Raw genomic sequence first — 21363 nt, forward strand, 5'->3', positions numbered from 1 at the left:
GCCTCTGAAACTGGAGATAATATATAGCCATCATGACTAGTAGCCACTGATAGCCTAATCCTCTATGAATTTGTTGCATCACCTTTTAAAGCCATCCAAATTGGCAGCCATCACAACGTCTTATGGTAGTGAATTCCATAGTTTAACTATGCACTGTGTGAAGAGGTCCTTCCTTTTATCTGTCCTGGCTCTCTGATAATTTAGCTTCATTGGATGACCCTGGGTTTTGATACTATAAGAGAAAAATGTCTCCCTATCCACTTTTTCTACACTATGCATAATTGTGTACACCTCTATTATGTCACCCCTTACTCACCTATTTTCTAAGCTAGCTGTCCCAGTTATTGTAATCTTTCTTCAAAGAGGAGTTGCTCCAGCCCCTTGTTCATTGTGACTGGACTTTTATGAACTTTTTCCAACTCTACAATACCATTCTTGAAAAGTGTTGACCACAATTGTACCTAGTATTCAAAGTTGCACCATAGATTTATATAAGGGCAGCATGATATTGGCAGTTTTATTTTCAACTCCTTTTCAAATTATGTCCAAGATGGAATTTGTCTTTTTCACAGCAGCCACACGCTAGGCTGAAATTTCCAGTGAGCTGTCCACACTGATCTCTTGGTTGGTCCACACTAGCTCAGATCTCATCAGCTACCTTATTGTATCACCACTGTAATAACACTATGGAGATTAAGGATGCAATCCTAAACACATTTACTAGATAGGGAAAGAATCTCATTGAATGCAGTGAGACTTTCTCCTGAGTAAACATGCATGCATAGGATTGTGTCAGTATATCTATAATTAGTTAAGCTCTATTGCAATCATCAAGGGCGTGAGAACTAAAGCTAATCAATAATTAAGTAGTGTTGCTATCTTTACCTCAATACAATTAAGCCAGTACCGCATATCTGCAAAACTGTATTCTGAAGTGATGTCATACATCAGCACCACTCCATCAGCCTTTCGGAAGAACTGCTTGGTGACACTCTGGTATCTGTCAGAAAAGCAGATGTACATTTCCCACAACATTTATATCTGTCTTCCAGAAATATGGTGCATGCGCATTTGTGTGAGCACATTTTTTTAAAAAAAAAACAAACCAAAAATTCCAAAAAGTGTGTCATCTTTTCAAAAGACGATTCAGGATTGTTATTTAATTTCTTTTATGTATTCAGAGGTCATAAAAAATTCTCAAAGCAGTTTACATAGTAAAATAGTGCAACGATTAAAACATACTAAAATAACTTAATTAGAATCACATTTCCAATGTTTTATAAATTAGTAAAAGCATGGGGAGAGGGTCTGTAGCTAAAGCATTTTAATGAGGAACTGAAGAGGAATTTAACATTGTGTACTGCTCTGTTCTGTCACGTATTGAAACACGAATATAAACAAATGCAGTGGAGGCTGGTGGCTCCAATGTTCAGTGGGGCTGTGAGTCTGCACTGGGTTTCAGTCAGAACTCTCAAGGACCTGTCCAAGGTGCTGAACCCACTTGGGGCTTGGCTTCAGCACTTTGGATACCTCCTTTAATGTTCTGGCTGGCTCTGACTGAAACTCAGAGTGGATTCACAGCCCACTGACATCAGAGCCATCATCCTCCACTAAAGAAATACAAATGTATGTGTGTCTTAATGTACACAGGTAGGCAGTAGGTATATCTAGACCTACTCATTCTATGATGCAATTACATATATATCAAGCTTTAAGCCAAATCTTAGAATGGATTCTCATAACCATTTGGCTCCATGACTTGCTACCTTCTCATTTTCAGCATAGATTGCACTGTATGCGTATGGCCAATGGGGCCATCCAAATAGACCTTCTCTGAAGTACCACAAACTGTGGGCCTCTTCTCAAAACCCTCTTTCACACAGCAATTGTCACGTGTACTGGCTTCCCACCGCACTTGTTATGCATCAAGCAAGACATGGGAAAGCTGGTGAACAATTCTTGACAGGAGGGCAAATCACTTTTGCATATATAATCAATATGCAGTGAATTCTGTGCATGACAACAGTTTTTGCAAGACTGGACATGAGCACTATGGCAGCCAGATGATCATGAACATCTTCTCATGTGGCAGCCATGCTGCTGATGCCAAGTCTTGCAAAAAATGTGACTAGGATTTGGCATGCTACCATAAACCTTCCCAATGTGAGCTGGAACCTGGGGGAGCAAAAGCACAATTTCCATTTATGATGAATGACTCAAATGCCCTGTTTGCCACATAACAGTATAAGCCAGATTGGCGCCACGTCCCTCGGAAACCCCGTGCTTTCCCTCCCCCAGGGTGGTGACTGGTAATCCTGACACCAAGGAGGGAGCATGGGGTTTCTGTGTGGCCATCCAAGAACCAGAGCCATTCTTGCCCTCTTCCTGGTGGAAGGCGACCAATCACAAGTTGCCTTCCACCAGGTATCACCTGGCCATGCTTCCACTGCAACTCTGAAGCGAGGCTTTGGGGCTGTCTTGATGCTATCTTGCGCATCCTTGCTTGACTCCGGAGGGAAAAGTTGGGGTAAGTTCCTCACTTTTTTTCTCTGCAGCTTCAGCAGAAAGCCCTGAGGGAGGTGCGCAACTGCAGCAGTGTCATCTAATCGAAGACACATCACCACGCACGCACCCCGGGGCTTTCCAATTGCCATGTGCAATGGTTGTGTGGATTAGCGGACATCTTCTTTTGCAAGTAGAAGTTTGTTTCCATGTTATCTAGAGCAGAATTTTGTTGTTGGTTTGTTAAGGTTTGCTCATTTTATATCCCGCCTTTCCACCAAATGGTGTCCAAGATGGCAAACAAATACATCAGCTATGTAACAGATCTGGGAACAAATGCCCTATCCCTAAATGCTAACCAGTGACACTGGTTTTGGAATAAAATACTTTTTCTTGACTATGTAATATCACATTCTTTTCCTGATTGTGCATTTTTTTAGATCTATTTTTAAATAATCCAAATTCACAATCACCAAATATTCCTCTCCAGTTTTTCTTAAATGCAGCACCTTACACTACCTTTCTTGGCCAGCTGTGTCCCACAGACGTAAAGCAAAGCACTTGTTATCCACAAAGAGGTTTTTGAGCCGATAGTCCATTCCTAGGGAACACAATGCATCCATTTACAATGTGGTTCAGTTCATGTATCAAACTGTTTCAAAGAGCTGAAGAGCACAAGCTGGAGTGCTACTGATAAGAACAGAATACTACACATCTCTTGTGCTTCCACCATTGACTTGTACAGAGATTAATAAAATCAAGGCTAGCATAAAACAGAGAAATTTGCTCAGTATCATTATCTAATTTTTGCAGGCAGAAAACCTGACATGGAGGAGTGAATTTGCCTTTCTTCCATGTTAATGTTGAACATTATGTCAGATATGCCACAAACACACACACACACACACACAAATAGGAGCACAGTCAAACTAAAAGACCCTGCAAAGAGGAAATGAGCTAGAAATCCCCCAGTAGGGAGGGAACGGGGAGAGCTCATCCTGCAACTGTAATATATTCTTTTTAAAGTCTACTGGGACCCTGTTCAGTTGACACATTGTTAGGCTTCTAACCCTTTTACAGGAAAAGGTTAGTGAGCACGTTTAAACCATAGTTAGGAATCTTTCATATAACACACTAAGTCATGGTTCACATGATATGCTAAGCCATAATGTTTAGCTCAAAACGCTTAACCACCATGGCTTAGTGTGTTGTCTGAACAGGGTCAATACATGCTCAATTTACAGTGTAGTCTCCTTACAGTGCAGAGGAGCATCATAGAGACAAAAAGACAAGAACCGCCCAGAGAGCTTTGGCTATTGGGCGGTATAAAAATGTAATAAATAAATAAATTATTCATTCCCATTTGAATGCCCCCATTTAGGTCACCTCCCAAAGAGCTATCTTCAGCTAGAAACAGGAAGTACTAATCGAACTGCATTAAGACTGGCACCACTGTGGTCTTTAAAGAACAGCCTGCTGAATGAAGTGGGCACAGCCCATGAAAGCTTAGACCTTAAAAAAAAAATTGTAAGTTTTTCTGGTGCCACAGGGTGCCTACATCTCCAACATGGTGCCTACAGACACCAATGTGCTCATAGAAACATCTCTTGGTGCCCTCCAGGCTCTCTGCCCCTTCTGATTTTTATATAATTTTTAAAGATTTATTTAAAAATTGAACTTTTTTTTTCAGATGGAGGAAACGTATGTTCCAGAGGCATTCTTAGATAATAAACATGGTGGTTGCGTAATAGGGAGTGTCCTGCAGGACTGGAGGAGGTGATGGGGAGAGAAGGGAGGGTATTTTGCCTGTGCTCTGTGTCTCTCTGTGCATGTGTTTGTGCTGTGTGTGTGTGTGTGTGTGTGTGTGTGTGTGTGTGTGTGTGTGTGTGTGTTAGCTGGTCTGTTTGTTTTGGCATGTTGTGTGTTTTGCCTGGGTTTTGTGTGTGTATGTGTGTTTGTCTGATGAAGGTATGTGATATTGGTGGGTGTTTTGCCTGTGTGTTTCTCTGAGTATCACCACTTTGCCTTCTGTGAAAATAGTATTGTGTTTTATATTATGGGGGCAAATATGTGATTTGGCATTTGAGATTCAGATGCCTTGTACTCAGCTTCTTGGACAAGTTACTTGTCTCTGAGCCTCAACAGTTTACTTTCTGTGAAATAAGTGTTGGAGCAGAAAAAATGTGGGTTCAAAAGAGGGTTTTAGAGCTTAGACCCCACCTCTGCCTTGTATTCAGGTGTTTGGGCAAGTTACTTTTTTTGAGTTTGCTTTCTGAGAAATGGGTGTTTTGTGACTAGCCATGTCCTCCATAGCAGCCATTTTGTGATTGGACAAGCCCCAGCATGGCAGCCATTTTGTCAGAGCATCCACAGATCCAAGAGAGGCTCAATTATAGCAACAACAAAGAAGCAAGCAAGCAGAAGCCAGGCTTCCCAACAGCAACGCCTAAAAAACTATCCAGTGTTATCATGTTACCTCCCAGCATAAAATGATGGATTCATACCTACAGTTGCAATCATATTTGCGCTGAAGGAATCATCTTGAAACCGGTGCAAAAAGGATGTTTTGCCCACATAAGAGTCTCCTACAAAGAGCACATTATACACGTGGTCTGGCTGGGGGCAGACAGCCGTGGTGCCTTTAAGAGTTTCCTTTGTGCCTGCATTTCCTTGGCAATCTTCCCATTTAGCTTTTGTTTCCTCACCCATTTCTGCCCTGCCTTGTTGATTCTTCTCACACTCAGATCTATCAGCCCATTCTTCTGTTCTGTCTTCTAATGACAGTACTCCTCTCCCATCGGTGGTCTGTGCCTGGATCTCTATCTCGGGAATATTCTCTAACTGGCTGTTTTGGAAAAGTGAGATTTTGGGCTTATGTCCTACAGGCAACTTGGGCAGAGCTATCCTGAGTGGGAAATGAGCTGATGCCATATCTTTCATTGGGGGGCGTCGAGTCTCAGGCATTTTTCTATCTGGTGTTTTCATGACTAGAGATTGCTTTATCACTTCTTGCTCAGAATCAGCAGATGGCCATGGAGTCCTGATGATATCACTGTGCTTTAAAACCGGCTTGATATTTTCAGGTTGGATTACCTGTTCCGAAAGCAGAGTGTCACCTTGTAATGGGTCCTCTTTGTCATTACTGACTTGTGTTGCCAACGCTGAATAACCAGGAGATTGAACCCCAGGAACACAACTTTCTTCATGGATTCGCTTGGGAGTTTTGACTTCCATTCCTGGCTCAAAAATGTTAGCTTTCTTCTTCTTCAGAGCACTGGCCTGCACATGAGCTGGTCCTTCTTTAAGAAGAATCTCTGCTTGTGATGTAGCCAGGCTGGTAAGAGTTTCAGAAATCCCCTTCTGTGGACCACCATTTTTTGAGGGAGCTTCATTCTGAGGTACTTCTCCTGGCATGATACCTTGCTGAGAATTTCCATTGTGTCCCAAGGATTCCTGTCCTTGAAAACCAAAGTCATCTATTTGTTGTTTGCGTGATTCAGACTTGCTCAGTGCTGCTATGGCCTCATGCAGCTCTTTAAACAAAGAGCTTTGACCTGAAGTCTTCTGGGGGAAATGTTGTTCTTCTTCAATAGCTCCTGGCAAAGGATCCTCTTCAATGGAGATCACCCTTTTTCTGGATTGTGAGTCAGCATTGGCCATTAATGCCTCATTATCAGGTGCCCTATGGGGAATGATTCATAAGATAGTGCTTATTTGGTACATGCACACAAAAGAAAGGGAACAAGGCTTTAAAAGGAGACCAATCCTGTCACAAACTGAGATCTCAGGGACTTACAAGATGGAAAGCTCTCCACCAGGGGAAGAACAAGGCTCCTACATTTGCCGCTTATGCAGAGTCAGAATCGAGTGTATCTGTTTCAAACACATATTGTATAAACTTATAAATCCCCTGAGGGATGAAATAAGTAAGGTATATTAAAAAACAAAACAAAAAAGGAAACATACTGGTAAATAAATATGATGAATGTACCAAAAATAAAGCAATATTCATTGAAAGAAAATGGTACCAGGACATTTATGAGACAGCTAAAGAAGATTAGGATTTTCAAAGTCAAAGTTCATGCCTCTACCTCTAGACCAACCTGGTGCCCTCCAGATTTTTTGGACTACAACTGCCAGCATTCCTGATAATTAGCCATGCTGGCTGGGACTGATGAAAGTTGAAGTCCAAAATAGCTAGAGGGCACCAAGTTGTGGAAGGCTGCTTGAGACGAAAGGGTTAGCATTGCCAAACACAATACCCAGAGGACCTTCTCTTCTGCCGCTCCCAGACTGTGGAATGGCCTGCCAGGAGAGAGTCACCAACTCAGCAGTCTTTTTGAATATAAAAAACCTATAAAGACTGATCTCTTCCAGCAGGCCTACCCAGTCGAAGTCTGGCTGTTTTTAACAATGCATTAGTTTTATGTTTTAATCAGTTTTTTGTATTTTATAATATTTTTGTATTTCATGTTGTTCCCCGCCTCAATCTAGAGGGAGAGGCAGGTACAATATTATTATTATTAATAATAATAATAATAATAATAATAATAATAATAATAATAATAATAGTAATAATAATTTGCCATTTTCTATGAGGAAATAGAAAATGGCCTGCAATCACACTTATTTAAGAGTAAGCCCTATTGAACACATCTTTTTCTGGAAATTTAATGTTGCGTAATGGCTAGGGTGACCATATTTGGGAAACCAAAAAAGAGGACACCTAGTGTGCGTGTGGGGAAGCAGCTTTCTGAGTCCTGCAGAAAGTACGTTATTCCCCCGCCACCTTAAAGAACCCGATTGGAGTGGAGGAGGGGAAAGGATTTCATTCTGCACCACCACCATCCACTCCAATTGGGGCCTTTTCTATAATGTCCACGAATGACCCACTTTCCCCTTTAAGACCTCAATTGGAGCTCGGGGTGGGGGAATGATGTGCCTCAAGAAAGCATGTCATTCCCTCCTGCCATGCTAATGGTAGCCTTAAAGAGGAAGGTGTATCATTCCAGGACATTATTGAAAATTATAGAAAATCCCCCCTGACACCATGGAAAGAACAAAAACCAGGACAAATCCGGGGAAATCCTGACAGTTGGTCACCCTAGTAATGGCAGCACTTGTAATGTTTTGTAAATGGCTCCTTTACAGCTGCCATTTACATAACTAAATTTCTGGGGAAAGACGAGGTGCCACTGTGCACAAAATGGCGGCTTAAGTGGACAGGTGGCCCTGTGGTGCTCACGGACTGCACAGCACTTGCTGAGCAGGGTCCAGAGGGTTGCATGGGGGGAGAGGGTCCGGTGAACTCCACACACACATCCCTAGCAGACTCCCACATCATCCCTAATCCCATGCTGCTGTTGTAAGTGGAGCAATGTTGAGCACTCACCACTACCAGGAACAAGCACCTGTGGCTTCCTTAGAAACCAAAAACATCACCGTTCAACAAGCAGCAGCATCACCCACAGCTGCCACAGCACTGGCCCTGTGATGGCTGCCCACAACCATCTGCACCACTGAGGCCGCTGGGATGCAGGATAGAGTGGTCAGAGGACTGAGGGGGGGTTGTTGGATGGGGAGTGCTTAGGGAGTGGTTAAGGTAACCATGCCTTGGACTGTGGTTCCGTCTGGCAAGCGCACGTGGCATGGTTAATGCTAACCACCATGCAATGTCTGAACAGAGCCAATCTCTCTCTCTCTCTCTCTCTCTCATACACACAAATACAGAAGGCTGATCTAATCTGTCCCTGGAGTACTTCACAAACATGCCTCTAATTTTCTAAATGCAGCACCAATGGAAGTTCATGAGAATGTCAGGGACTCGAAAGCAATGATGTCACTACCTCCGTGCCAGAGCAAGGGCCCAGCTACACAGAAAATCCACTGCCATCCTTTCAATCCCAACCTCACGTCAATGCAGCTATAGATACATTTTGGTGCTTACTGCTGAGCAGAGCTGTCCAGTGTATCCTCGCCCAGACTGCATTCCAGGCTTATCTCCAGTTGAGAGTTGACCATCTTATTTGTGGGCAGAGGGTCCTTAGAAGAACCACAAGGGAAGAAAAAAAGAAGGACCACTTAAGACTAATTCCAGCTCTGAAGGAGACATGGCTAGGCAAGCAAAAAAGAAATACCTGTGGTCTTTGAGGATTCTTCTCAGAGTCTTCCTCCAGGGATTTGTCCCTGCAAAGAGGGGAAAGGATTCAAACATTGCCGTTTCCCTAATACACATATGTGCTGTCTCTGTAAGGTTGCAAGCCTAGTAGAAGCTGTAATAATGCCGTAGGATGGATGGAATAGCATGCATGGAGGGTGGTGGCAGAAAAGATGGTGCAAACAGGAAATGAGTGTTTCTCAAGGGGCCAAGGACAGTAGAATTATTGTCCTGGTTTCATGCAACAGGTGGGGATGGGTGGGTGAAAAAATGACAAATCTTGAGAGCTCTTCTACAAGTAATATCCTGTCAGGAGCAGTGGCTGGAATAGCATGCCCCTTCTACCCTGCCTCCCATGCCTGTTCCTGCTGATAGACTTTTTGCACAAGCTTTGCTAGGGAACAGGAAACAACCCAGTGTTACTGAGTTATTCTGCTTTTATCTTGTTCTCCTTATGGAGCTAGTTAATGGATACTGCTGGTAGCAATAAATTAGAAGTTCTAAGGAAGCAAGTACTTCTCCACAGTAGAAAGGCAGGTGGTGGGTGTGAATACTCTCTCTCCTCCTCCCCACAAGTAGAGGCATAGCTCACTCATTGAAAAGCATCCTTATTGTTATTATTATATCCTGCCTTTCTTCCAGCATAGAAGCTGTACATTGATTGATTGAATTTTTAGATCACTGAGTAATCAAACTTTACGTGTAATCAACACAGGTAAGTAAAAAAAATACTAGACTAGAAAATCACAACAAAGCAATGATAATAAAAGAATCTAAAATAAACCCAGCAGCAAGGGCTAAAAACAATGCAAACTTAATAAAAACAAGGCAAAACTAGCATCCAAAACAAAACAGTGCAAAGATCTAAAAGCCCTCAAACACTTCTTAAAATGCCTTGGAGGATAAAGGTATCAGAACATAGGTCTTAAGCAAGGCTTTCTGCAGAGGGCATGCCTCAGAGAGGACACCACCACTGAAAAGGCCCTCTCTCTTGTAGCTCCCTGACATGTGTCTTTTGGCAGGGGCAACTGAAAAAGAGCCTATGGGGTTCTTTAGATTAAGGGAAATCACATTGCCTTACCGGAGCTTTGCTTCCTGCTTCTCTTGCACAATTGTAATGGGCTGAATTACAAGGGCAGAGGAGAGTGACCATGTGATCTATAATGGAAAACTTTCCCTCCTCTTGGTGCTCATAGCTCTGAATGGGACAGCTCCCTTTAGTGGGTGCTTTGTAGCGCAACTTCCCCTGCACAGGGTAGGAAATCCCAAGACATTTCAGCAGAATCGGGTTATCCAGGGTTTTTTAAAGTACGGAATTACTGGTGAAAGGCACAGGAGACATGCAGGAAGTTAATGACGTTGTCAAAAGGACCTGTGGCCAGCCATGAGCATGCTTTATTTCACTTGTGTGAAGAAGCTTGTAGAGTCCAAGTAAGTAAATATGGGAGGATACATTTCTTCAGGTAACCTGGCTGGCCCCAAACCATTTGAGGACCTTAAACACTAAAGACAGCACTCTGAACTGAGCCTGGAAATGGACTGGCAGCCAGTACAGATGACAAAGGACTGGCAACAAATAATAATAATAATAATAATAATAATAATAATAATAATAATAATTGTTACCCGCCTCTCCCTCTGGATCGAGGCAGGGTACAACACAAATAAAAACACCGTAAAATGCATAAAACTAATTCAAACATTTAAAACCAGTGCATCATTAAAAGCAGCACACCATTAAAAAGGTATGACTGTATCAGCCAGTCCTAGACAGTTAACATGTTAACTGTCCAGGACTTGTTAATTCAAAACAGTTCTGTTTTGGATTAACAAGTTTCCAGACCATTTTCAAAGACAGCCAACATGTAATGTGTTGCAGTATTCGCAATGGCAGTTTACCAGAATGTGAGTAACAGTCACAAAGCTATCTCTGTCCAGGTAGGATCGTAGTTGTAATATCGGGCTAAGTTCATAAAAAGCACTTCCGAGCCATGGAGGCCATCTATGCCTCAAGTGACAATGGCCAAGAGCACTACCAAACTACAAACTTGGTCCTATAGTGGGAGTGTAACCCCTCCCGAATTCCCAGGTGGCCTCCCATCCAGACAGTGCCCAGAGCCAATGCTGCTTAGCTTCAGCAAAGTGGTTGCGTTATGGGTCCTCAGACCATGCCCTGAACTGTCTCAAAGGTGTTTCCCACAATATATGCCTCCGGGGAAAGGTGTGGCCTTGTGAATTCATGATTGGGACTCACCCGCCTTGTTTGTGCATCTGGGACACTCTAGCCTTCATGGTATCCAGCTGCTTTTGAGTCTTTTGAAGCTGACGGAGGGTTTGTTGTAGCTGGTTCTCAAGGACACTGTTGGTTTGCTTGAGCTGCTGGGTTTCGGTATTGGCCACCTGCTGCTTTTCCTTGAGACTGAGGAACTGTGTCTCAAGCTGAGAAAGGGATTTAGAAAATCATTCAACCAAGCAGAAGATTTCTTCAGTCAGCTGTGGAGGCTGGACTCTTCTGCAACTAAATTTACAAAACTCGTAGCAACCTGGAGCCTTCCAAATGTTTTGGGTACAACTCCCATAACCCCTCACATTGGCCATGCATCGGATCTATGAGAGTTGTAGTCCAAAACATCTGCGCCTGTCATAGTCTTGGCTGGCAGAGGTGAGCCATCCACATGCAGCAGCATCGCCACAACTTTTTTAAATAAAGACTCCTCTTCCTTTAAAACCATGGGACAAGCAGAAATTCAGCTGGCATCATCTCCCTCAGCATAAAGAGGCAGTGATGGAAGAGAACCATTTAATTTCTGCCTGCCGTGTAACTGTTAATGGAATAGGAGCCCTGTCAAAAGAGACCTGAGTACATTTGTCTCCATTGCAGGCCATTTCGCCACCTCTGTTTGGAAATGAACCTTGGAGTTTAGTTACATTATTGATAGCATATAAGTAGCCGGGCCAAATCTGAATAATATCTCCCAGGAAGCAGTGACTGACTTGTAGCCAGGTGGTGACAATGGTTGTTGGTGGGTTTTATTTATTTATTTATTTATTACATTTTTATACCGCCCAATAGCCGAAGCTCTATGGGTGGTTCACAAAATTAAAAACATGAAAATCATAATAAAACAACCAACAGTCAAAAAACACAAATACAAAAATACAATATAAAAAATATTAATATTGTTCTGGAATGACCAGAAACGGTGACAAAATTATTTCTCTCAGGTTCCCACATAACAGACCTCTGCAGCACATTCCGAATTAGTTCCTTGGATGGAGTTTCTTTTAGTGACCGTGGAGCAAAAGCCAAGAACGTGCCAAGGAGGCTGGAACAATCAGAGCAGGGGTCTTATCTCAGGGTATATCCAATCTTGAACTCCATTGTGCATGGGCTGGGGATCAAGCGTTTCATCAGTTCTGTCAAACAAGGCCACTGTCCTTGGGTCTATAGGAACTATTTGGTCATCAAGCAACTGCGTAAGGACGAAGATTTTGTGGGTTGGCCTACAACAAACCCCATTTGCCGCTTTAGCAAGAGGAGACGCTTCCAAAAGGTGGCGCTGTTTCCTTTGCATTAAACCGGCAAGAAGGTCAGGTCTACCCATTGTTCTGAAGGCCACAGTCTTGGGCCTCTCCTCTAAGGATGCCATGTTGCTGTGGAAAAAGGAAGAACAGGTCGGAGACACGCTCTCTTGCCTGGCTCACGTCACACCAGTATTTTACCTCTTTTTGAACACTGAGGAAATGCTGTATTTCCTGTTCCTTGACATCCAATGCTTTCTTCATCTCCGTGCTGAGCAACTGGTTTCTGGTTTTACCCTGTAGTAACAAATATAGTAAAGCTATAGCTTTCCAGGGCGTGTCAAGTGAGGGAGATACAAAAGAGGGCAGGGCTCCTGCAGCTTTAACCATTGTGATAAAGAGGGAATTTCATCAGGTGCTGCATACATACAAGTGACACCTGCTGAAATTCCTTTTTCAATACAACTGTTAAAGATACAGGAGCCCGGTCCTCTTTTCCATATGGTCACACTAGCTTTCCATTGACCACTCCTCATTCCTGGTTTTGTGTAGCGTCCCTCAAAGGTTGAAATGCCTCTGCTAAGGCTTAGCTACTGGCAGCGAGAGCTTAAAGCAAAACACGCTGGTATTTTTGTCTTTGCCTCTTTTACCTTTGGCCATGTAAACTGTTGGTATGCTGCCCCTGAGAGTGGACCTATTCTGACAACATGCTAAGCCATGGTTAGGCCACTAACCCTTTTGCAGCAAATGGTTAGTAAGCGTGTTTAAACCGTAGTTATGTAGCCACCATGGTTAGGAATGTTTCACACAACATAAGGTTTAGCTCAAAATGCTTAACCACCATGGCTTAGCATGTCAACTGAACAAGGTCAGTTTCTCCAAAATGGAATTCATCCCTTGGGCTCAAAGAGGTTCAACACCCCTGGTATGTAGGTAATGCAAATATAAAACATACATTGGCTAGAATAAGGAACGGTGAATGCAGAAGACCAAAATGGTGCAGCTATAGACTATTCTAAACCACATTCCTTTCTTTCTTTTTTATCCTGTATATCAAATTCTCATAAGATGGTACAGAAAATAAGAAGAAAGGGAGTAGTCCACTCAGGGAAAGCAGCCACACTGAACTCACAGGACATATTTATATACAGTGTGGGTGGGTGAGAAACGGTTTTGGTTTCGGCTTTTCATGTTTGCCAGAGACCTAAGAGTCTCCAAATTTGTTCTGTCCACAGGGAAAATAGTTATTATAGTTAGGAAATAAAAAGAGCTTGTTATAGCTCTACAGAATCATATCTCTATCGAGTTTAGGCTGCTTCAGCTGTGAGTTGAGCAAGGGAAGTCTTAAGTATTATAACAAAAAGCACCACCTCAAAATCCTTCAAAGGGAAGATGCCCTGGAGAAAGCAGAATTCGTGGCCTCCAACTCACTCACCCATCACCACCAGACTGCTTCCCCCTTTCTCCATCTGCAGGACTTCATTTTTCCCTGCTTTGGGCTCTACAGGATGACCATCTCCTGTATCTTTAACAGTTGCATAGAAACTGGAATTTCAGCACGTGTTATTTCTATACATGCAGCACCTGGTGAAATTGCCTCTCCATCACAACAGTTAAAGCTGCAGGGGCTATGCTAGAGTGACCAGATACAAAAGAGGGCAAGGCTCCTGCAGCTTTAACTGTTGTGATGAAGAGGGAATTTCACCAGGTGCTGCATGCCTACAAATGACACCTGCTGAAATTCCCGTTTCTATGCAACTGTTAAAGATACAAGAGCCCTGTCCTCCTTTCCAGATGGTCACCCTAATATTGCATCTCCCTCAGGCAGCTTTCCCCAACGTAGTGCCCTCCAGATGTGTTGGATTGCAACTCCCATCTAGCCAGCATGGCCTCCCAAAGTAGTGGCAGTACAGCCCTTTGAATCTTCCCTGCCCACTTCAGAAAAAGATGGCTATTCCTTCTCCAGGTTTTAGATCAGACTTCTTTTCTTCTTCTTCTCTTGAATCTTTCATGTTGTTGATGAGACAGATGAGACACCTCCCCCCTGGAGCAATTACATAGCATAATAACACTGCGATGTGATGTTATATGGGTACACAAATGATGTAATCCACCTCGGGCTTTGGGGAAATGGCAAGATTTAAAACAGAAAATCCAACACACCCCTTCTCATAAATCCTAGGAATTAAGCTTGACCCGGCAGTGCACCAACCTCATACTGCAGCCTTTGTTTCTCCCTCTCTATTTGCTGTTCCATTTCCTCTTGTAGCTGCTGTACCTCCTTGTTGTGATCAGCAACCCGCCTAAAGCAGAGGGGCAAAAAAAGAAGACTTTTAACATGGATTTGTGTACCGAATTATGCATTATTTAACTGATACTGTATTGTTAGAAGCAAATGACAATTCTGCCTCACCCTGATTCATGGCAGAGCTACCATAACTGTGAGCTCAGTTCTCTTCTGGAACTGAAAACAAATTCCTAGGCTCAAAATGTATTCAGAGGCATGCTGTTCTTTCATTATAAGTGTATATCTTCTGTACCTGGCTATGGTTGGTGGATTTTGAGGCTCTAGTAAAAAAATCACAAAGTAGACCAATGTGTCTGACATCTGCCCATTCCTGATTTAAAGCAGGACTGAACAGATGGTAGCTCTCTGAGTAATTTGTAGTACATCCAGAAAGATTTCTGCCTCCCAGTTGTTTAATGATAGCAATAACAAAATGAGGCCCACCCGCCAAGTATGGTGCTGAAATTTAAGAAAGCTTGTAACCAGAAGTGTTTTTTTTTTTGCATGAAAGGCCTGAGAGATCCATTCAGTTCTGCTACTGAAAACAAATTCCTGGACTCAGAATTCTTTAAATCTAAATGTATATAATTTTTGCACCAGTCTCTGGTTGGTGGATCTCAAGTTTCCAGCCAAAAACCCCCAAAGTAGATCCCACAAGCCTGGTGCAGGCCTTTGCTGCCTGGGATTATTGGGAGATGCCAGAGACTGAATTTGTGACCTTCCGCAGATAAATTCTGCCATCAACTACTAAGTTATCCCTCACCGATTCACCAAATGCATACACCAAATCCATCTCTTCCCTTCCCTACTTTCCCTCCATCTTGGATGTCTGTATTTACGGCAAAAACACTTTCTATACCTCCATTTTACATTAGGCGACCTACATTTTCAGCATTAACTGTAACTTCTCTTTTGCATGCTTAGCTTCCTTGATCAAGTGAGTCATGTTAGCCAAGAACTCCTTCAGGTTTCCCAGCAGATGTGGTTCATCCTGCAGGAGCTGAAACCACATCTTCCAGTTTTCTGACTTGCTACAAGAGAGAAGATTGTATTGTTTTCTGGTGAGTATTCTGCATAAATGTTGATCCAATTGAGCTCTCAATGGGCCTCCCTTTCAGAACCTGATTCAACAGTATCTGAGAGAATTTTTGCTTCGTTCTAGTTCCAGGGTGGACATGAGAAAATGAGCATGTGAACAAAGCAACGGGGCTGCAAAGCTACAGTTGCCAATGCTGGAATATCTATCATCTCCACACGTGTCGCCTTGAAAATGACTAGCTAGTAGATCAAGTGAAAGAAAGTCTACATTGGATTAACGATTACACTATGCATGCCAGAGGTGCATAACATCAGTCCCCACAGCCAAACCTGGCCCTCCGGGGGGGGGGCAGGAGGTCACAACGTCTTCTGCTGGCACCACCCTTTCCCTCCAATTACTGATCATTGGGTGGTTTCCTGGTTTTCTGCAGTTTTCCCCCCATCCCATAACATTGAAATGATTCTCCTAAGGCTTGGTTACTGGCAATAAGAGCGTTTAGCTGAAATATACTGGCACTTTGGGTATGTTGGCCCTGCCCCCTCAGCTTTCAGCCCCACCCACCACTGGAATGTGGTTCCCAGGAGTGTCTAAAAAATGGAATTTGGACCTCAGGCTGAAAGAGATTCTGCACCACTGAATAGAGCAGGGGTAGACAGATCCGAATCTAGCAGAAGACCACAGGGTGATTTGCAGTTGATTGGCAAATGTTTCTGACTCTTCCTTGTTTAACAACAACAAGAAAAAGGCTCCCACCCACTAAATTAGGCTGCTGAAATGGAGCTTACTGAAAAACCAAGCATGGATTTTTATGAAATGGGGCAGTGAAAGTTCTGGTCCTCCTGAGCTAAACCTGTGCTTACACAAAACCTGTTCGTTAAATTCTAAATATATGCCTGTCCTTGAGCCACTATTATTTTGTACTTTACTGTGGTTGGTGGAACTTGAGATTCTCGCAAAAAACAAAGTAAATCCCACAACCTTATTGTCTGCCCTCCTCCTGTTTTAGTATGCTAGCTTTCACCAACTTGATGTCCTCCAGATGTTTTGGACCTCAACTCCCATCAGCCCCAAACAGCACAGGCAATGGTCAGGAGTTGTAGTTCAAAACATCTGGAAGGCATCGGGTTGGGGAAGGCTGCTGCACAACTTATGAGCTGACTCCCTACAGAATGTCCCCTTCCATTGTCAAGGCCCATACAGTAATTCAAGCATAGCCATAGGCTTCAAGACGAAACCAAATCTATTTCTCTTTCACCTATATCCATTCCCACTGCTTGGCTCTAAGGCTGTCTATATATGTTAAAAGCCCCACAGTAGCTGTGCAGTGACGCTGCGTCAATTATATGATGCAGCAGCCACCTCGAAGGCTTTCCCAAGAAGCTTCGGATTTACGCTGGAGCGAGTTGACTATGGCCCTTCCCTCATCTGTCCTCACTCCAACATCGAGGCGGAGGAATTCCCAGGTGGTTAGTGACCCCTAATTGGTCGCTGGAAGGCCGGGCAGAAGGCAGAGGGCGGTCGCGGCAAGCCGAATGGCCTCTGGAAAGTCCACGCTGCCTTCTGTATCAGGATTAGCCACCACCACCCTGCAGCAGTGAAAGTGTGGGCTTTTCCAGAAAGCTGCAGCAACCCCGCACTATCAAGGCAGCTCCCTCTGTCTGTGAGATTCTGTGTGAAACAGGCAGAAGGTTATCATGTTCTTACTCTTCAAAGATACTGTCAGGTCCCAGTTGGTTTATGAAGGCCTCAAAGCACTTTTGCTCCTCGATATTAGCTTCCGCCAGTAACAGGTTTGCAGGAGCCCTTGCTGGAGCTCTCTTCCTCTTCCGGTGCTCTCTCACCATCGTCTGTGAGCTTAGAAAATGCCCTGTTATGTGGAAAACAGTGATCACATCTCCAGACAAACATGGCACAATATAGATCAGCTTAAGTCAATATCTGGCCACTCAGGCCAAATAACTACCTATGGACAGTGGTGTAGTGGATCCGGGGCTCACAGGGATGCAGAGCTGGCGTGTGATTTTTTATTACCAGAGATGCTGACATCATCTGCCATCCCCCTTAGAATTCCCCATTCCCTAGTAGCTTAGCTGCAGTTCTCACTGCAGTTGTTGGGGAAATCATTTCCCCCCCAGCAATAGATTGTATCCAATTGGAATGCACAATATTTTGGTGTGGCTTGATTTCGAATGGGCAATTAAGACTTTACAATAGACCTGTTTCTTGTAGACATAAAAGCTGCTAGAACTGGTTTGTTGATGTGGATCAACACAGTTGCCTTAATTTTTAGACTCTCTTTGGGGGTATGGCTGTGGGGACTGACATGATGAGCACCTGCATTTCAAAGTTTACCATTACACCACTGCCTATGGCTGTTGAAAGGTATGCTCAGCTAGGGCTCCCACCACTTGCAAGCTACACCGGGACTCTACTGATCCTCATGCTGATCCAGCATCCATGTGGGAGCACAGAAACCATTGCTCCAACCCTTTGTATGTTTCAGAATTGGTCTACTGCACCCCACAGATTCAAACAGACTCTCCTTCCAAACAAACTTCTAAGTTTTATTTAAACAAAAGCTCCTATAAAGAACTCTCTCTCTCCCCAGGCCAGAAGCAATGGGTGTTTCCCCTAACTACTTCCTGGCTCTTCCCAGGAAGCACAGCTTATTCAGGTTGAATACATCAGTACTCCCTAATACATTTGCTGTGCACAAAATATGTTTGGTAAGTACTTAAAAACATAAGAAGCCCTGTGCTGGATTAGACCGAAGGCTGGCTGGCTGCCTGCCTGCCTGCCTGCCTATCTATCTATCTATCTATCTATCTATCTGATTTGTATCCCACCTTTCTACCAAGAATAATGGCACTTAAGGCACCTTACAATCATGAACAAAACTTGATTAAAATCAATAATAAAATAAATGCATTAAAACACAATAAAACACAACAATAACAGAAACAGCATCCAATATCCAACAGGTCCACTTACCCCACAAAGACCTGTTTGAATGAAAAGGTCTCTGCCTGCCAAAAGCAGACAGCAGAGAGGAAGCGAGCCTAGCCTCCCTCTGCAGGGAATTCCACAGCCTGGGAGCAGCCACTGAGAAGGCCTTCTATCGCATCGCCCCCAATCACACCTCTGTCTCAAAAGGAGGGCCTCTCTGGAAGATCTTAAGACCCAGGTAGGCTCAAATGGGAGAAGGTGTTCTTTCAGGTAGCCCTGTCCCAAACTGTTTAGAGCTTTATAGATCACAACCAGTCCTTTGGCATCTAGTCCAGCATTCTGTTCCCAGTGGCCACCGGATACCCCAGGGAAGCCCACAAGCAGAACATAAGAATAGCAGCTTCCTGCTCATGCTGGCTAGCCAGTGGTATTCAGAGGCATACTGGCTTCCTAAAATCAATGACATTACACTAAAGTAAATCGTGATGGTGCTGCTTTTTTGCAGGGCAATAAAATCAGTCCATCAGCCTTCTCCAGTAAAGCAGCAGTCCCATGCTGGCTGGGAATGATAGGAATTGCAGTCCAACACATCTGGAAGGCACCAAGTTAGGGAAGGCTGCAGTAAAGCAATATCATAGGTGAACCCTTTTTTTCTACTAACATTTCAGTCAAAAGAACCCCAGCCACACATTATAAAGTCAAGTTTACCCTTCAGGAGTAGCATTGTAAGCACCAAGCCTTAGCCCACTCTGTTGCTCTTTACCACCTGGGGTGTTTCCAGATGGACAGCTCCTGGCAATACAATGTGAAAAGCTTTGTTCAGCTATTCCCTCTTTCCCTCTTTAGTAGATCTTTGTGGCAAGAAAAAAAGGTGGAAGAAGCGGTGGAGGGAAAGGGGAGAGTTACAAATGGAAAATGACATCTGGACCCACCATAAAACTCTGTGAACAGGGCAGGGAAATTTCATATTAAAAGCCTCATCTGGAAGCACGCCTTGTCAGCTGGAACCTAGACATGTTTACACAGGAGTGAGTCCAACTGGGTTATAGGGGGCCTAATCCCAATGAAGAGGTGGGATATAAATGATGGAGAAGGAGGAGGAGGAGAAGGTAGCGATGGCCATCATTACAAGACGTAGTGACACCTTTAAAAGTGGATGCCTTTAAAAGTTGGTTAAACAAATTTCTCGAGGAGAAGCCTATCAGTAGCTACTAGTCCTAATAGCTATGTGCTACCTCCAGCATCAGAGACAGTATGTCTATGTACACTAGTTGCTGGGAAACATGGGTGGGAGGGTGCTAATCCACTCATGTCCTATGAGGGGATTGGACCCAGGCAGCTGGTTGGCTACTGTGTGAACAAAGGGCAGTATCTAAAGATAGTCCTACATCAATGGGCCTACTCTGTGTAGGAGTACCGCTGGATACTGTCCAGAATACTGGAGTGGATGGACTCTTGCTCTGATCCATGAGTTCCATTGTACATTTGATCTACTGTTCTTATTACTATGATTATTCTCTTATTTCTGCTTTGTGAACCCCTTCCCCCCCTTCATATGTTTTAATGTGATTTTAGATTGTAAGCCTCTATACAGGGTATCGCTGTTTTATTTGTATATTTTGTACAGCACCAAGTACATTGTTGGTGCTATATAAATAAATAAATAAATATAATAACAGCAACTTTACAGCCAAATATTAGCACAGCTAGCCCCCGTTAGTGCAACACACTAATCCAATGCATACTGAGCCCTTCAGTGAACTCTTCAGCAGTTAAGTAGCCCTTGTTGTCATCATCAAGGCCATCAAAGACAAGCTCCAGCTCTTTTGTGCTCCAAGGTAAGTCTGCTGCCAATTTCTGAAAACAATACAAATGTAAAATTAGTCTCTTCTCAAGCAACTAGTAAACAGGGACATATCATTAACGCTTCTCATCCATTAGTGAAAATCTTCCTGTTCTGGCAAGCTTTGGTCTTGCCAGGCACATGATGTCAGATACAGTGAGACCTGTGTTTAGTTTTATTTGCTGACCCTGCCTTAATTTATATTTTTATATGGCTTTGCTTTTATATTGCTTTATGATGTGATTATGCTTTTTTTAAAGCTGTTGTAAGCCACTCTGAGCAATGCATATACATTGAAAGGCTGGGATAAATGTATTCAATTAAAGCATTATTATAAATAATAGGATAAATAATATGATTATATGGAAAGGAGTTACAGCAATTCATCCTACATCTAGGTCCATATTCAATTAAATAGCATTAATGAGGGATGGCATTTTTTCCTTGAGGTCACAGAATGATCAGATATAGAACAGGATTTTTGCCAGGAAGACTTGTTCATTCACCATTAGGCCAGTCTGCTTTGTACTTCCCTCAACCACACTAAATGCAGCATTCATCCCACAAAAGCAGGCAACCTACACACCACCGATTTACCTGCATATCAGCTCGTGCAATAAAACCTTTCTTGTCTTCATCGTGCTCCCGGCAGATGTCCCAAACCTTTTCAATGATTCCAGAATGGAATGGCTCTTCTTTTGAGCTTGAATATACTTCTGCTTTTCCCTGTGCACGTCGTGCTTGCTTCCAGCGGCTTGACCCAAACTTTCCATCTTTAGCAAGACATCTCTGTTTATCCATGGCACTCCTAAAGGTTTGCCCAGTTCTTTGGAAAGAGGAAGAAGAGAGCACCGTGTTTTCTTGTATTCCAAATGGTCTCATATACACAAGAGACATCACCTATTATTTATGATATTTGATTGCATACATATGCCCCCTCCCATTAAAACAACCACAACCACCAAGAATAGCCATGCTGGTCCGGGGGGGGGGGGGGCGGGCGGATCCATACAACCAACCAAAATTCCACAAAAGTATAAGCATTTCAGGCTAGGGCCTGGCCTACA

At 43.4% G+C, this 21363-nt stretch overlaps 1 protein-coding gene across 1 annotated transcript; it reads right to left on the reverse strand.

Moving 5' to 3' along the window:
• Positions 1–3017: 3017 nt before the first annotated feature.
• On the reverse strand, positions 3018–21097 carry RAB44 (RAB44, member RAS oncogene family). Its single transcript, XM_063138360.1, has 12 exons — positions 20894–21097; positions 20199–20310; positions 17212–17374; positions 15353–15499; positions 14394–14484; positions 12383–12478; positions 11902–11985; positions 10914–11098; positions 8640–8688; positions 8450–8544; positions 5007–6184; positions 3018–3103 (listed from the first exon to the last, which is right to left on the reverse strand). Exons 1-12 carry the CDS (start codon positions 21095–21097, stop codon positions 3018–3020), a joined length of 2490 nt encoding a protein of 829 aa, XP_062994430.1.
• Between the last annotated feature and the right edge of the window lie 266 nt (positions 21098–21363).

The sequence above is a fragment of the Elgaria multicarinata genome, chromosome 1 (genome assembly GCF_023053635.1).
Source record: "Elgaria multicarinata webbii isolate HBS135686 ecotype San Diego chromosome 1, rElgMul1.1.pri, whole genome shotgun sequence".
Classification (NCBI taxonomy): Eukaryota; Metazoa; Chordata; class Lepidosauria; order Squamata; family Anguidae; genus Elgaria; species Elgaria multicarinata.

Bases quoted from the DNA above. Each gene is read 5' to 3' on its own strand.
- RAB44 (XM_063138360.1), bottom strand. From the start codon at position 21,097: ATGGATAAACAGAGATGTCTTGCTAAAGATGGAAAGTTTGGGTCAAGC. The intron at 11,986-12,382 runs GTAAAATACTGG...TGATTGTTCCAG, and splicing joins TCCTCAGTGTTCAAAAAGAG to CCTCCTTGGCACGTTCTTGG. The intron at 11,099-11,901 runs GTCTGTTATGTG...TCCCTTTCTCAG, and splicing joins ATTCGGAATGTGCTGCAGAG to CTTGAGACACAGTTCCTCAG.